Here is an 18,522-nt window from a genome sequence, read left to right on the forward strand (position 1 = left end):
GCAATTTTAAAAGACAGGCCACAAGCCTGTATCCTCTACACAGTCTAGACACTTGTATCCGTCACCCCTTTTCAACCGAAGAGTCTAAAAATATCCTCTCTCAAAAAAGTGAAAAAACAACAAGCAGAAATCAACAAGACAACAACAAAAAATCTGTAAAAATACCAGCTAGATGTCCTCGTACGATTGACATGCAGGCCAATACGAGGTAAGCGCAGACAGGGACGTGGAAATTTGTTAAGCTCCAAACCGTAAATGGTTTGGAACCGTTGACAAAAGCTAAAAAATTGTCAAAAGCAGGAGTAACCACTAACCAACCTTCCCCAGCTATTATGAAGTAAATGACTTCGTGCGTTCCTCAATATAAGATACGTTCGTCTGCCGAATAGGATCGGAAAACAAGATTGTCTCATCAGCCCTGGATTGAAAGTACAAACATTATGAGGAAAACATTACACAGATTTGTATAGTGAAACGAAAGTACATTGCATCTCATTAATGCGGTAAGTCTGATAAGTGGGTAAAGGTAAGTTTAATGAGGCCTGATAGATCTACTTATGCTTTTTGTTGGCCCTGCTAGGCCGTGCATGTAGGACTAGCGTTGAGACGCTGATTGACTGGAATAATAGACTTGGCGAATGTGATGATCTGTTAGCATCGGATGTTACTTCAGAAATCCTCATGCAGAATGACTGTCTGGTCGTGTGGTAAGCGCTTGGGACCGTCATCACGATAATCCGGGGTTCGAACGCTGCCCGCTTCTATCCCCTGCAGTACAACAAGAAGTTTCTGTCTGGACGTAAAAATCTATGTCTGAAAAAAGTCTGAGACGTCTAATGGATGGCGGCAGACAGGATTGAACCCGTGACCATCATGACGACATTCCGAAGAGCATACTACTTGGCCAGGCAGCATCATGAATGAGTAATACATTATTAATATGTCAACCTTGATATCTATATATATATAGAAATATAATTCTCTACGTCACCCAACCATGCTTGAAAACACGACGACTCTCTAACCCTAAATGAAAAAGTCATGTAAAGATAACTCTTTTATTTCTGCAAGCTGGACTAGAGTTAACCCACGTAAATTTTGCGGCGACAGAGAGCGCGGCTCAGAAAGATAAAGAGGGTTGGGGGAGAACAAGTTATATTCTCTGTATATAGAACTGTGTTTTTCAGGAAGTGTTCACCCGTCACTAAATAGCGACGCATGTTACGCCGCGGGTCGACTAGTATACCTTAATCGACGACCTGCGCACTATGATTATGTCTGCGCTGGGTGTGGCAAAATATGTAGATCGCAGCTGGGACTGTGTAGCCACGTGAAATACTGCACTCCTCGTTTATCTTCGGACTCGAAGACAAGCCTTAGTATCATATATAAAGACTAGTAGTTAATAGTTGGGTTTAGTTCTGTTCGATCTAGTTCGATCTAAACATCTAGAAAAAATGTAAAAAGAGTTACAGCGTGATAATAAAAACTGAAGTTGTCAAAACAAGTAAAAGAGTGGTATCGGCTGTTTAAGATTAAAAGAAGTCATACACGATAATTAACTAAATACAAAGTCATAGACCTAAAGACTTTAGAATACATGACCTAACTCTTAATGCTGGTTGCTTTGCTTTGCTATCCCTTGGTCTGTTGGACCCTTGGGGCACCATGCAAAATTCGTCAACCGTCTTTCTCCATTTCTCTTTCTTTTGCCTAAGATAGAACCTCTTTCAATGGCAGACCAGTCCACTCTTTTATGTTGTCTTCCAATCGCTTTCTCTGTCTGACTCTTCTTCTTTTTTTTTAAGTTTCTGTTTCCTGAAGGAAGGTTTTTGCAAGCCCCGAAGACCTTGTAATGTGGCAATAGATTTTTAGCTTGCATTTTTTAACGATAGTTAGCAGGTCATCGTGGGGTCCAATCGCTGTAGCCACACTACATAACAACTTTCTAAATGATATTAAGAAGCTTAAGAGCATAAAAAAGGTGGAATGGGTAATAAAGAAACGCGCGTCAAACGAAAATCGAAATTTGAGAACCATTGACTGAAACTGAACAGTATAAATAAGTCAGTTTTAGCTCTAAGAGTGACAAAAGGTACAGGAGGACACAGGTTGGCCTTACTGAAAGCATCCATGCATAGCATTCTTTTTTCCCCCTACCGGTAGGATCTGATTCGTCAGGTTCAGAATATCACATCATTGGATGAACTTTTGGTTCTGGTTCAGTGATCTCCTGGAAAATGGTAACAGAGGTCCCAAACTAACAATATCTATAAGTCTAAATATTGCAGCGACCACCGATTCTGTCATAATGGCTGGGTAGCTAAACACAGAATTATATTCTCTTTTGGTAAATAATAATTTTGTCTTAATGATAAATAATTTTCTTGACTTTTTAAGAAATATTTTTTAAAAATAATTATCTTCTCTTTTAAAGGAACGTCTCTAACTTATAAGATAATATTAACAAAAACTTTTATCACACAAATTTGAGATCGTGAAATATCGTTTCAAAGATCCATGGTGCTAAATACCTTATCTTATCTTAAGATTACAGACGTTACTTCAAAAAAAAAATGAAGTCCTACGTATTCCGTGTGTCAAGCTAGTCAAACAAGGTAATCAATGACTTGAACTCTGCACAGGTCCGGGTTGTACCTTAGAAATCAAAAAAAAATTGTAAAAGGTTAAAAGCAATTTTTTTTTTTCTATTTTTTGTTTTTCAATTTTATTTTTGTAACTCGGTCTCCGTTAAAATGTAAAATTAATAAAATTAATAAAATTAAGTTGACTAATCAGTCAAAGCTTTTTACAAATGTTTTGATAACAGCATTGAACAAATTTTATGTACACAACAGCGGATGATCATAATATACGTAAATCGACCACCTGCGGACAATGGCTATGCTTGCCCTGGATGTGGCAAAATATGCAGGTCACAGCTGGGGCTGCGCAGCCACGGGAAATACTGTATTCCTCATTAATCTTCGGACTCGAAGACAAGCCTTAGTATGTTCAGTTAATCACACAGAGAGGGCCTTTAGTAGTATGTAAAAATTATTTGCGTATTTAAAGTGGTAATTAAACAGTAAGGAATTGTACATAAGGATATATATCTAATAATAATAATAATAATCTTTATTGTCCGTATGGAAATTTGTCTTAACTATAAGAAACCAAAGTGTACATTCACACCAGATTCACTCATAATTTACATGTGACAAAGTTTATACCAGATTGTTCTTATTTAATGATTTGATTGCCAGTTGAACAAACTAGGCTCGTTAGCATAAACTAAAAAAATGTATATGAAAATATATGTATATATATGATTATAAATATGTAAATACAAAATTATTTTATGATGTGTCTGTGCGTTAGTCTTTAGACACATCTGTGACAGATCGCTGATTAAAATCACACAATTTTCTTCAATACGAATGAGCGACTTCAATTGGGTCCCTTTAAAATTTTGTACTTTTTTTTGGTTCAGGATCCGTCGTCCGTTTTTATTCAAATGTCTGGTTAACTCAGTGATTCTACAGGTGGCTGCCCTCCCCTGCCTCCACCAAATTTTCAGCATAAATCTTGCGTGTGTGTGTAGCAGAGATGGAGAAAGAGAAACTATATTTCTTGGAGAGGGGGACATTGGTAGAGGCGAAGGTCAGAGGGAGAACACCGAAGAAGCCTGTAAGAGAAAGAAAAAAGGGCGAGATAGGTCAGAAAACAAAATTGGGGTAGGTGGGTGTGGGGGTGGCGTGTACGAGTATTTCATCTGAGCAGTATTTGCCCCTATAAGAGGACTAAAAGCTTCAGGCCCAGGTGGGGGACACTCGTGTATTTCGGATACTTTGTTAGTTCAAGCATAGCAAGTCTATAATCCATAATAATTTATTAAAGCCTTTAAATACTTTCTTTAAATGTAGGAATTATTTTTTTGTTCCATACGAGGGCTACGTTCTCGTTTATTTATTGTCTTACTGAAGGTGGAAAGTTATGTTTGCAACGATTAGTAGATGTCGAACACTTTATGCAAATGAGCCCTCGGCAAAACACCATGAACTTGAAATGAAGGCTAAATATAGCCATACGGATGTCTAGAAGATTTAATCACAGACTCATTTGTGTAAGGATTTATTCTCAGGGGACAGTGTGCAGTGTTATTGACAGGTGAAGTTGAATTCAGTGTTAAGATACTGTTCGTCAGGTGCATAATTATTGAGGTGTACATTATATATTAAAAAAATAACTATTACAATTTCTAATGTAATTCTACATTTCAAACACTGACTTCAAAATCGTATCTTCACTTTTGAGGTAAGAACAGAGATTTCAATTGTCTTGATACGTTTATGTATTGCAATCTGAGGTCCCGTAGAATTGTGATTTTTTTTAGAGGCCCCCGAATGGGGAAAAGACGCTATAAGTTTTGTGTGGCCTGTCTGTCCATCCATCTGTCCGTCCGTCCCGTTTAGATCTCAGAAACTAGAAGAAAAAAATAAATATTGGACATCATGATATTTTAGATCATTCAAAGTTCTGAAGTAAAGGCTACTTTCTTCTTTTCCGGAAGTGAACCATCTAATTTTTAAAATTATATATGCAAGCAGATTTTTCAATAAATTACACCACTTTTCAACAAAAAACTTCAGAGGAGGTAACTTTATTTTTAAAGGTCATGCCCTTCATTATTAATAATTCTAGCTTCATTTATAGATTCGCGCATAGGTACAAAAAAATTGCATCTAAGGTCACAATGATAAACGTGTCAATGGATCATTATAAAATATATTTTCCATTTATTAACTAACTCATTGAAAAGAATACCAATTCAAATTAAAAAAAAGAAGTATTTTGATACGAACTTCGTTTTAGTTATAAGTTTAAATAATAACGCACTACTTTTATAGCACGCAGTTTTGACATTTCCACATTATAGGGTCTACACTTGACAGTCTAAATAAAACGAAATAGAGCCCAGATATTTATATATTTATAAAATATATATATTACAAATGAATTGATAATTTGAACAGAATTTTAATTATTAAGTCAATAACTTATCTTCTGACAGCTTAGGGTTGCAGATTTATTTATTATGTATACAATAGTATCACATTAAGAAATGAATCGGAGATGAACAGCATAGTACGCCATTACCCGGTAACAAAAGGCCCACTATTAATGATCATAACATTGGCCTAGGTCTAGTAGTTGCAAGATTAAACTTGTAAATTCATACGATTTCTAGTCTTGATATAGTAGATTCTATATTAAGATGTTATATCTAGTTCTAAATTTATATCGATCTAAACTTAGATATATATATAGACTTAGACTTAGATCTAACTCTAGTTCTAGACTTAAATCTATTTCTTGATCTAGACTTAGATCTAAATTAAGACGTAGACTTAGAACTTGAATCTAGATTTAGATCTAAAACTGGGTCTAGAAGTAGCTAGATCTATGTCTAGTTTGGATGACAAATGACAATAGAGATATTAATTTTTATTTGCGATGGGAAAGTCTTTTTGTCATTTGTACACAATTGTAGCTTAAAGTAGGTCAAGAATATTTTTTTTCGTATTGCCAATATTTCAAATTTTGGTAGAAGAATAAATCTTTTTTAGTTTCTCTTTATTACATTAACGTGTTATTTAATTTTGAATGTATGGATAAGATTAATAATTATAAAAAAATAAAATAAATGTGTGCTAAATAAATATATGGATATGCTGTGGCTGAGGGGTAAAGCACTTGGAACCGTAAGTCCCGTGTTTGAATCCTGGTGATGAAGAATTTCGGCGGAACACTTCGGGGGCCGGTTTTGAGTTTGTGTTTCCACACAAACTGTCATTGTTACCTTGTTATTCTTGTTTCAGTGGGTCCTTACGTTATTGGGCAATGTTATCTGAGTATAAAATTATGGCCTTATGTCGGCGGTAAAAGTTGCTTCAAAAAGAGAGCTACGTCAAAAGTTATCTCTAAGTATTTAACTAGTTGGACATGATTGTTTTTATCCTGGCTGATTCAGGCAACCAGCTCCATGCTGTAGTAGCACTAGGGAAGGAATAGTACTGATACAAATTTGTCCCAGCATAAGATGTAAGAAATGTGACTTTGTAACATTGTTGCACTGAACATTTGGTTGTCTCTCCTGATTTCAGAGTTTCTATAGTCTTAAATGGTTTAATCAATACGTTCTTCCCTGCTGTTAGTAATTATTATTATTATTATTATTATTACTTTAGAAATGAGCTATAATTCATTCTTTGGTACTACCACAGTCATATTAGTTAGACGGAAACACAATGTATTGTAGTCCCTTTAAGAATAACCCTTGAAGAAAACTTCTGGTGATGAGACATGTCTGCAGAACTATTGCCCTCTGACAGGTATCGAGAATCCTCTTATGATGTTTAGGGCCTCAAAGGTGCCTGCGATCATCATACCCTCGGCTAATTCTATAACAACAGGATATATTGTTATTGTTTTTTTTTTCAATAAACTTTTATGGCCACTTTATGTCCAAGATTAGGTTTTCATTTTTTTTTTCATTTACTGTGTTTTTTATTAGAATTATAACTATAATTATTATATTTATTATTTGCCCCCCCCCCCCGGTGATTTGCACGTAATCAATGATTTATGTGAAAGTGATTGGCTATAAAAAAAGAAAAGTATGAGAACCACCAAGGCGTATTATAAAAAAAAATTATCATCTAGATCAGTGTTTCCCAAACTGTGTTCCTCGGAACCCCAGTGTTCCGCGAGGCCTGAATATGTGTTCCGCAAAATTACTGGAATAATTAACTAATCGGCCTCCACGTGAATTTATCTCTCTAAAAATAATAAGCAAAGTGTTCCGCTAAATACTCAGAATGTTTGGAGTGATCCGTTAAAGAAAAAAATTTGGGAAACATGGACCTAGGTTTTCATCTACATAAGCAAATGCCATGATTAACAATATTCGACTAATAGTAACAGGTAGTCTACAACTTTAAGAATTACCCCTGACTTCTGGCACCATTATTCCACAATGTAGTATCTTCGAATCATGTTCCAAGTTCAGGGTCGGCAGGCTTAAAATGTCCCACTGACTCTCGACATAAAAAAATTCACTTTACTTTTTTTTTTTCCGAAATTCAAACAAACTTGTAATGTGCTTAACTTCTGTAATAATTACTAACGAGAAGATGTTTGCAGCACGGGTGATTGTCCCATTAGCTTGCACCCAATGTTTGTAGCCTACAAATATTTTCAATGTTAAACTTGCGCAAGAAAAAAGCTTTGTTCTAGAACAGGGGTTCTCATACTGTGGGTCGCGAACCGCTTGGGGGTCGATTGACGATTTGCCAGGGGTCGTCTAAGACCATCGAAAATATGGATTGTTATTGTCAATTCTTCTATTGCTGTATGTGTGTGAGGGGGGGGGAGGGTCGCGGCAGAGTGGGGTATTATGAAAAGGGGTCGCCGAGCCTAAAAGGTTGAGAACCGCTGTTCTAGCATCACGTGTGCATCAACAATTAAGAATTGCTACATCGGATTTTTTCGGCTGACAATGCCAACATCGAAAGAAAAAAAAATTAATGACACTAGTTCATATTATTGTCTATTTTTTAAAAACAATTTGTGTAAAAAAATACTATTTTTTTTATGCAGACTTTACAGACAATATTTTACAATTTACTGTACAGAAATGTTTTGTTGAATGTGCAAGAACCATAAGATAAAAAAAAAAACAACAACTAAAAACGTACAGGCCGACATTTTAAAATACTCAATATATTTTCTTATCTTATAAATTACAGACTTTTTTTTCTAAATTTATACCCTCTTTAGCGTGACCATCGAGTCGAACCTATCTGTTTGTTTTTTTTTCAATTCCGTATTAAAAATGTTTGGCGGTCCGCCATAAAGTTATTCAATTTGTTTCTCATGTTGTCTTCCTGTTACTAAGTTTATAATATGAATTTCCCCGTTCTAGTTCATACCTTTTCTTTTGATAAATCAAAATAGGATAATAAATAGTACTGGAGTAAGTCGACTGGGGGGAAAAATGCATCTAGATTTATAATTAGCCTTCAACAAGACGCTAAAGGTGTTGTTTTGTGGGGTTTTTTTTTTGGACAGTAGCCTACCCTGCTTAACCTGTTAGCACTCAAAGAAAAAAAAACGCATTCTGTAGCGAGACTCGAGATACCATGTGACCCAAACGAGGACTGGTGACCTCAAAGCAAAGCCGTCCACACGTATGCTAAGCCCCGGGGTCAAGGTTGAAAGGAATACTCCACCCGTAAATCGTTGCGTGCCCAGAGACACGACTGTGCGGTGCACGCACGCACACACACACACACACACGCAAACACACACACACACACACACGCACACACACACACACACAAATCTCCTTTGAAAAATAAATACGTGTTCTCGTCATTAACCCCCATGGAATTGACGGCGCATGTTAGAAAAGTTTGAAATAGCTGACCCGAGTTTATTATTGTTATTACTAGTCGACCGGCGGCGTGGCATACACTGCTATTTTGCAGGGCCGGCCTTAGGCCACTGCAACCTATGCGACCGCAGTGGTCCCAGCACTTTCATAGGACCCGCGCTAATTCAAGGTGGTATAAATTATTAAATAAACCATTTTATAGCTTAAAAAAGATTTCCCGCGCCCTCCTGTCGATTTACCAGGAGCTCCTGGAAATCTCCAGAAATTGCAAAATATACGATTAAGTCCTTAAAATATACGGAAATATTTAGACAAAAATTGTCATTTTGGGGTGCCATTTTTAATATGGAAAACGCCAATCCTACGCGCGATAAATAAAAACGGCATTATGCATTAGCCGTAATTGTGTAATCTGGTGAAAGAAGCTTCTCGAGCCTCAAACTAAAGAATTACTTTAGGTAAACAATTCTCAAAGATAGATTTAAAACATTTGGTAATTCTTTGCTATTTAACGTGATCTATATAGGAAACAGAATTTTTATGATATAATGTATAATTTTGCTACACGCAGGGCTCGTAAAGTAATTCTGTACGTAGTAAAGAATGAATCAAATGCACAGACGAATTTATTTTCTGATACAAATTCTTAAATTTCACTTATTATCCGCTTCCCTACCCAAACTTGGCCCCGCGAAATCCGTTTCGCATAGGGCCCCACAATGGTTAAATCCGGCCCTGCTATTTAGTGAACTGTAAATATACATAGTAGATTACTTAATCTCTTTCCATGACTTCTTGGTCTTAATCGTTAAGTCCTGCGCTGCTATTTAGTGTTTGTAAAATGTTTCGGATGTTCCTTCAGAGTTGAAGAGAGTTTACATCCTAGGCCAAACCTCCCGCAGGACGAAGAGGAATAAGAGCGGACAGGCAGCCATCCGTAACGACGTGTGAATTCCCACTTCTTCTCCTCCCCTCCAGCTTGTTTTTTTTTTCGTGGGGTGACTATCCACAGAAATAAGAGAGTGAACTTTCCTTTACTTTTTCTTCTCGTCCAAACTCTTGAGGGAAGAGTAGAATTATATATATATAGATTTGGTTGCATGTTGGCTACGGCCTCCGAAATTAGGGTCTCAGGTTCGAATCCCAGTGAAAGCTGAGCTGTTTTTGTTTTTTTTACTTGCAAACAAAACACTAGCCAGTTGACCATTGAGAGTTCATTAGGTTAATTATTTTTCGTCATCATTTAAATTATTTGCTTTCACAATCTGTCATGCAGCGGTCACGTGGCACCTCACCAGAAGATTAGTGAGGAATGCAGTATTTCCCGTGGCTGCGCAGTCCAAGCTGTGACCTACATATTTTGCCACATCCAGGGCAAGCATAATGGTCGATTTAGTTTTTTTTTTCGCCGTCTGCGTTTGTTAGCGGTAAAGAACACTATATTATTCACATAGTTCACGTCAAATATGATTCTTACAAGTATTGCATACATATTTTTTTTTAATTCACGATTTTACTAGACTATTCTTTGTTGTTGATTTTTTTAAGTTCTAAAAAAAAAACAACAACAAACAATCAAAGTGTAGTATCTGTTCTTATCAGGCTAATATAAAAAATGTAAAGTGGAAAACTGAAATGAAAAGGTTGCTTGTAAAGGTTGACATGATCTGTGTATGGCTTGTAAAACTATGACACCCATTTTGGAACCAAGTTGAAACTTTGCAAAATTATTTATTGGGAAATACAACAAGTGAAGGAATACAAAGAAAATTAACCAATTAATCAAATAATTACTGGCTGCTAAAATTAATTTGTTTGATACCAACAAGGAAAATTAATCCTTCAATATTGACAGCTATAGCTAAATATGTACTTATTATTTCTCCCACACCATTTTCAGATCAAGTTAAAACTTTAAACAATCATTTCTTTTTTTCTAACAAAATAGGAATCAATTAAAAAAAAAAAAATTAACAATCAGTCAATTAAATATTGTAATTAAGTTTTTCTTTTATTTTGAAATCGTATAAAGGAAATGACTTATGTATTATTCAGAAGATTTGTAAATGCGGAGTTCTTTCCCTGAGCTAAGTTTTGCTTATTGCTTGTTTTCTCTTGGTTGTGACTGGGATCTGAGCTAAAAACTGCCGACGCTACAATACGTCTCTATAGAGTCTCATCGATTTGTTAAGAAAAAATATGGAGTTCGTAAGATAAGATAAGATAAGACAATTTGTATTGGTCTAAAGAAAATGAAATCTAGTATGACTTCACTTGTTCACCTTAATTAGTTAATGTTTAACTGATTCAAGTTTTGTTAGTTACAACAAATAAGTGTTTAAAGTCATGATTTGATCCGAGAATGGGTATGGCGGAAATGACGTGTACAATTATCTAGTTCTAAGATATCTGTGAATACGGAAAGATTTATTTCCCTTGTTTGTATCAGACAAAAATTATTAATTGCAAGTAATTCATTAACTAATTAGTTATTTTTTGTTATTGATTCATGTATTGTCTTTGCCAGAGTATAATTGGGCTAAGTGATCCAAGAATGTTTGTCGGAGAAATAACTTGTTCAAAATTTGTACCAGACAGACAAACAGACAGAGTTGATATAAGCTTTGTAAAAAGTAGATTTTTAAAATCTATTTTAATGATACATTTTCCGAGATAAATCACATTTTTTCCGTGTTTTTTGTTTGTTTGTTTACACATAGCAAGCTAACCAGCAGTTCGGGGTGGGGTAAGGTTAAATTGACATTTTCTTAACAGAACTATAGACAGAACAAATAAACAATAAACAAAACTATAACGCTAACGAAATGACAATTGACTGTCTGCACAGCAATTGTCTCACTAAGCGTACGCCACGAGAGGATAACAATGCAAGCTTCATTCTTTGAGTGTCTTTATAATGTATTGTCAATTGAATGTGTCTGGACTCCCATCAGTAAGTGCGCCTTGTTTACCTTGCTTCTCAACGAGAGTGTAATTAACATTTAATCTCGTTCATCTTGGACGGAAATGTTTCAATTAAAAACATGACGTAACAAGCGCTCTTCAGTTTTGAAGGCTAGAAAAAAAGGTGTATAAAAAAACCCCCAACAATTTGCATTCTTTGTTATATTGATTTTTAAAGATAGGATGAACTGACATTGTGGGAGAGGGAGGATACAAAAAGTCTAGTAAGAATTTTGAAATGGATCATAAATCAAGGGAAAAAAATGTATATGTGTGTATGTCTTAGAATATATGCTAATGGTGTAACGGTTAATGGGGAAATAATAGTTTGTCAAGAGTTTACACAGATTTAGTTGCACTCAATACAAATTACTTATGAAATTGGTTTTTTTGGAACTTTGTTTTCCATTGATTGCAAGAGATATGTTGCTTAAGAAGTACACACGTACTTTATAACTAACAGGGTCACAAGGACAGTTTGTGTGGAAACACAAACTCAAAATCGGCCCCCTAAGTGGTCCCCCAGGCAGGTAAAAAAGGCAGGTTTCAATATTAAAAAAAAACAACAAAAAAAAACAAAAACAGAATGAAATTCTATCAAAGACAAATGACAGAGAAGAATGGAGAAAGAAGGTTGACAGATCTTGTGTGGTACCCTAGCGGTCCAGCAGACCAAAGGATAGGTGAAACTGAATGTGAAGTTAGATGTCAACCTGGCCTAACTGATGTCTTATAATGAATATCTAATTGTTTTGTAAAAAGTCAATCTCTTATTCCTCAAGAAGAATAAAATTCCTTAAAAAAATTATTTTAGTTCAGTGTTGTAGTTATGCAATATAACTGCAGTTCACGCGATAATATGAAAAACTACTTATTAATTGTTGTTTTAAATTATGTTCAACTTATATGCATACTAAATAGATTTCTTTAAAAAAAAAGTAAACATTTTTGTTGTGTAAATGTAGTAGTTAGTATGACAGAACTTACTTAACTTAGCAATATAAATGTAAAACGAAATAATTTTTTGACAAAAAATCTAAAACCGTTTGCTTAAATGTGTTAAAAATACGGAATAGTGATCTCCTTTACTGTTACTATTAATAGTGAATAGTTGTAAAAGTGGTGTATTTTTATGAAAAAAACTGCTTGCATAAACGATTTAAAAAAATAGATTTTTCGCTTTCAGAAAACAATAAAATACTCAGAAAGACACAAAGATAAAGGCACATTCGTCGTTCCATATGCTCCTTCCCTACTGCTATTAGAGCATGGAGTGAGAATGAGCCAGCCTTGAAAACCTACGATTTGAAGTCATTGGTTAACATGCATGACTAGATGCATGACGCAAAGAACGTAATCATCTTCTTTTTGGAAGTAACATGTGTATTTTATAAGATGAGATACGAATTGATTTTAACAGCGCTACTAAATTATCATGACCACATAAATCAGAATGTGTTTTTACCACAACATAATTACACTCTAACATTCTTTTTCTCCATGTTTCAGTTGTATAACAACACTATAACACACATTACGATACATGAATATAACAACAGAAAGGTGTTTCGATAATGGATCTGGAACAATCAACAAACCCAAGTTTTAATAACTTAATTTATTTAATTCAACATAATTATTTTTGATTTTAAATCTTTGTAATCAACATAGCCAGATGTCATAAATATCACTCTAAAAATTCAATTGTTAATATTTATTCATTGTCAAAGCCATTGTCTGGTATTGTGTACTTAAAACTAGATTCATTATAATCCTTGAAGAATTTTTCTAAATGGGAACATCTGGAGCAGCGTCGCTGTTGAAAATCTATGCAGTGTTCAGGGTCTTAGAGATCTATACGAGTCCAGGCTTCACCTCTCCATCGGCTGATAATATGATTAGAGGTTATGTCTATATTCGTGTCCTGTCTCATCTTTAAAGGTTCTTTCAACATGGCGGGCATGAACAATACAGCTACAAGTGACCCAGTCGCTGAGAGCCTGGCATCATTTCAAGAGACATTAGATCAAGTCTTTCTGCTGATAATGGGAAACATGGTTCTGCGTAAGTACTTTTATGATAAATTACTGTTTTTATCAAATATGAGACAACATGCACAATCAGAATGAAACATGTGGATTTGAAAATAAAAATCCACCTGTCATGATTCAAAATAAATGTTAATAGATTCGCCTCTCAAATGCTCATCCATGCGCACTAGAGGAAAAAAAAAGCAAATATGAAAATGTTTTTAAAAAAAAGCTTATCGAAAGGGAAGAGCTTCACATTTACAAATATATATCTCAATAATGTAGTAGTTATTACCCTTTTTTATATGAAACAAAATAATTAATTACCAAAATAGTTAATTGACTAATTGGTTAAATGTTTTTATTGATTCATAGTTTTGTAGGTACCATACATAAGTGTTTAAAGTTTTAACTTGATCCAAAGATGGGCTTGGAAACAAACATCGTGTGCAAATATCTAAGAGGACAAGACCCCACATATTTAGCTGTTTCTAAGAATACTGAAGGATTGATTTCCTTTGTCGGCATTAAACAAAATAATAAATTACCAGTATTTAATTGACTAATTAGTTAATATTTTTATTGATTCGTTTATTGTCTTCGCCAATGATTACTTTTGCAAAGTTTCAACTTGATCCGAAAATGGGTGTGGGAGAAACAATGTGTTCCAAGCTTTTTACCAGACAGACACACACATAGAGTTGATATAACCATACTCCTTTTCCGGTTGTTGTTAGTATAATCTAAAAAAAAAGGTAAATGAAGATACAACTATTTGAACATATAGGGCCTATTTAAAATGATTAAATGATGTAACTCTGATGCTATTAGTTAATACGTGTGCTTTTTTGTGCCATTTCTATGTAGTGATGCAGTGCGGCTTCGCTTTCCTAGAAGCAGGCAGCGTCCGAAGTAAAAACACAAGTAACATTTTGATCAAGAACCTACTGGATCCTTGTAAGTATGCAATGACCTAGCTAGATGACCTAAATCTGATCGTGTGGTAATTCCCAAAATCGTTGTATGTTATTTCTTTTTACAGTCATCTCTGGAATCGCTTACTGGACCGTCGGGTTCGGATTCGCTTTCGGTGAGGGGAACGGTTTCATTGGCTGGCGTCATTTCGCTACGTCAGAGCTGCCGGACAGCAAGCTGGCCTTGTTCTTCTTTGAGTTTGTGTTCGCTGCTACCGCATCATCCATCGTGTCTGGAGCTGTGGCCGAAAGGTGTGAATTTGTCGCCTATGTCATATACAGCACTGTTCTAGCAGGTAACAATTTTTGAAAATAAATGTTTATATTAATCTAAAAGGAACTTAGTTTAAAAAAAAAAGGGTACTCGATCTTTTCAATATGATACGGTTATATACAGTAAACGACAGATCATGGGTGAAAGCTTATTCAACGAAATATAGTTGTTGGACGGTCGTTGGTTTATTGCTTCAGACCTCCAGTACAACTACACTGGTGTAGGCCTAGTAAGTTCTAAGTATACAACTTTAAATTAACTTGAACAGACTTTTTTCTTTAACAAACTTGAATATAACGTTTATTTTCCAAGCTTATATTAACTTACTTCGTCTGTCTGTCTGTCTGTCTGGGGCACATTTTTTATACGTTTTTTCTCCCACTTTTCACTGTCGGATCAAGTTGAAATTTTGAATAATTATTCTTATCTTATAACGTTACATGAATCAATCAAAATTATTATTAATTGTTCAATTAGTGGCAACTAATTGTATTTGTTAGATTTAGAATAAGGGAGTTAAACGCTGCAGTTTTTAGAGATGGCAGTGAATTTGCTGTTCTTCCTCTTAAATGATCTTTGTTGTTTCTTTAAAGGTATTTTGAAAAAAATATTTTCTTGTTTATAAATATGCATTGATTCAACGTGCATAGAGAGTATATCAAACGCTATAGGCGCCAGCGCGTCAACTAAAGTTTCGTTTATCGTAAGATACATTAAATATGTCCTACATCTTTAAAAGCCTGTAACAAAAGCCATGCCTGATTGTTATATGCTAAATGTAATTTGCGAACCCCTGCCAGACACGGGCCCCAATTTGGAGCAATCGATAAAGTCGGCCTATAGCCGGCCCGAAATTCAGTGTATAAAAATACATAAAGTGTATGAAAAACTATAGGATTCTGTACAGTTTCACTTCACCTGTCCATCTCTCTAGTTAGATGAAGTCACTCTCCAGTCCTCCAGTCACTCTCCAGTCCTCCAGTCACTCTCCAGTCCTCCAATCCTCCAGTCACTCTCCAGTCCTCCGTTTCTTTTCATCTTCATCTGTCCCTTAATTCTTTGGACAGTGGGGACACCACGCATGATCTGTTGACCGTCTTTTTCAATTCCTCTCTGTCTTTTGCCAGTAGGAGAGTCGCTTTCATTGACAGCCCTTGTCCATTCTTTGATACGTATCTTACCATTAACAATAAAAGCATACTCAACTCAAGATATATTCTATTAATTGTGTTTTTTTTCTTTCTTTCTATTTAGGTTTTATATACCCTGTGGTCACTCACTGGGTTTGGACACCTGAAGGTTGGCTGACTCAAGGGTTAACATATGAGATTAATGGGGTCAATGAGACAATAGGCTATCATGTAAGTCATACACCATGAACTATCATTAAGATACTAAAATGTATCTTGTAAGGTAAATGACTTTTATGGCCAATATACGTAGCTGAGCCAATAGAGTATCTAATGAGATAGATGAACCTTGAGGTCAAGTGAGATTACAGAGCCAAAAAGTGTTTAGATATGTTAATGAACAGTCTTGGAATTGTAATGAGTGGAAAAAATTTTTAAGTTTTGACTCGACTTTAATTAACGAAACTCGAGTACATTTTAATTCTTGAAGTAGATAGTTGTAACTACTAAATATGTGCAATAAAATTGTATTAAGTTTGTGCGTACAGAAATTACAGTGTTTAAATGTGTTTATTTAAAGGAATAACCAATACACTTACATTAATATAAAATCCTAAAATAAGGGAGTTTTCTTATTTTTTGTTTAACAATTTCAAAGTTTGTTTCAGGCCATACCACGCGTTAGCTGAGTTGTTGAGCGCTTAGCTTCCTGGGTTCGAATCTTGGAAACGACTGGGATTTTCAATGTCGCCAGCTTTAGCACGCCCTGATTCATCCAACTCTAATGGGTACCTGACTTTAATAAGGGGAAGTAAAAGCCTTTGGTTTTTGTGCTGACCACATGAAACCTTGCATGTTAAACGTTGGTCAAAGAAATAGAGGATCTTAACATAACCGCAAGGTCTGAGAGGAGGAACTTTACTTCTTATTTATACCTCCTGCAGGTGGACAGGAGATGACAGCTGGCAGCACGGCCGGCCCTAACAATTGCGAGCCCTATACGAAACGGATTGTGCGGAGCCCAGTCTGGGTAGGGATAAGCATAATGCCAACATTAAGATTTTGTATTAATAAATACATTCGTCTTTGGAAATAAAATTTTTATGAAATGAAAGCTAACAATGCCGTTTTTTTTTAATCGCGCGTACGAATGGCACATCAAAATAGCAATTTTGTCTATTTTTCAGGACGCCCTGGAACATCAGGAGATCGCGGAAAGCCTGTTATTATATAAAAGTTATAATGGTTTAATTTAATAATTTACACCTAGAATTAGCACGGGGCCTATGAATGTGTGGGACCCACTGCGGCCGCATATATTGCAGTGGCATAAGGTCGACCCTGGCTGGCAGGGTTCAAAGTAAATACAGTGCCAAGTGGAGGCTACAAACCCAAGAATCCATGCTTAGAAATATGATAGATATAGATAGATAGATATAGATAGATAGATATAGATAGATATAAAGTATACAGCAGTTACATAAAAAAAAGGTCATCTGTTTCTGTGGCCCATAGTTGACGAGTGTGTCATGTGGGCAGCACAATGACCAACTACCTTTACTTTTCCCCAACCAACGTCAGGTACCAGTTACAGCTGGATGGTCTCAGGTGCCCTAAAGATCCCAAAAGTAAAAATTCCAGTCTTCATCTGGATTTGATCCTGGGGACTCCAGGTTTGGAAGCCAAGCGCCAAGTTGTAATTGTTTTTATTTAGAGTTTGTTTGTTTGTTATTTTTAGAAAATGTAACCATTAAATGTTCCCATCGTATGTATAGGACTTTGCTGGCAGTGGAGTAGTCCATGTTGTAGGGGGTACAGCTTCGTTCTTCGCTGCTCTATTTCTTGGTCCGAGAATCGGACGATTCCACAAGGAGACTGGGACAGTGATTCGGATCAGAGGACATTCTGTACCAGTAAGTCAATTTTTTGTAGTAAATGAGATTTGATCACAAAAGTCGCAATGAAATGTAAAGATCTCAAACTAAAAGTAAAATGCTGAAAAGAAAGTTATGAATGTTTTTATTGATGTTACATCCATTTTGTATGATACGAAAAAAAAACAGCAACATTAAAAAAAAAATATGATGTCTATTATAATAATTTTAAAAACAAACGATCAAATTTCTTTGAGGGATTCAAATATTTTGCCAGCTTAAACTTAAAGTGCCAAGTACGAGTTCAAAGTGTAGACCCTGTAACAAAATGTTACAAGATTCATCTATGATGACATGTTCTACACATTCGGTATCATTAGTTGTCTAGCAATTATCCTGTCGACACACCAGAGGCGACCTTAGGGGGTAACGAGTGGCTCTGATATGACAATCGCCTAGGACCTAGGACCTGCTAAGAATCAATGAACCAAAATAAGAACAAATGTTCAATACTATTTTCATTTTACTTCTGCTATTATGCCACGGTGAAGATTTTCTTTGACACTTTATACATCAAATAATCAGAATTAACCTAATGCATATGTTGTTTGCCTGTGTGTCTCTCTCTCTTTCTCTCTCTCTTTCTCTCTTTCTCTCTCGTGTATTCTCACAACTAATGTATGCATTACATTTAGTACAGATGAACTAGATCTATACGTACACGAGACAATCAATGCCCTACATTTTATATTTGTAACATTGTCTTTTTTTTTAATCGGCCCAACTGACCTACTTCTTTAGCATTCCTTATAGAGCAA

General features: G+C 35.4%; 1 protein-coding gene across 4 annotated transcripts in view; it reads left to right on the forward strand.

Moving 5' to 3' along the window:
• Positions 1 to 335: 335 nt before the first annotated feature.
• LOC106068909 (putative ammonium transporter 1) overlaps positions 336 to 18,522 on the forward strand; it is a 29,122-nt gene continuing 10,935 nt past the window's right edge. The window contains exons 1-6 of one of the 4 annotated variants that reach the window (XM_056044886.1): positions 336 to 503; positions 13,364 to 13,486; positions 14,320 to 14,409; positions 14,495 to 14,722; positions 15,955 to 16,061; positions 17,606 to 17,743. In XM_056044886.1, coding sequence (XP_055900861.1) covers positions 13,375 to 13,486; positions 14,320 to 14,409; positions 14,495 to 14,722; positions 15,955 to 16,061; positions 17,606 to 17,743 — 675 coding nt within the window. In that variant the 5' untranslated portion in view covers positions 336 to 503; positions 13,364 to 13,374. Of the gene's footprint in view, positions 504 to 2,279; positions 2,351 to 3,733; positions 4,318 to 13,363; positions 13,487 to 14,319; positions 14,410 to 14,494; positions 14,723 to 15,954; positions 16,062 to 17,605; positions 17,744 to 18,522 lie in introns of those variants that run through there. The other 3 variants (XM_056044888.1, XM_056044887.1, XM_056044885.1) reach the window with 3 other exon arrangements.

This window comes from Biomphalaria glabrata, chromosome 10, assembly GCF_947242115.1.
Source record: "Biomphalaria glabrata chromosome 10, xgBioGlab47.1, whole genome shotgun sequence".
NCBI classification, from domain to species: Eukaryota; Metazoa; Mollusca; class Gastropoda; family Planorbidae; genus Biomphalaria; species Biomphalaria glabrata.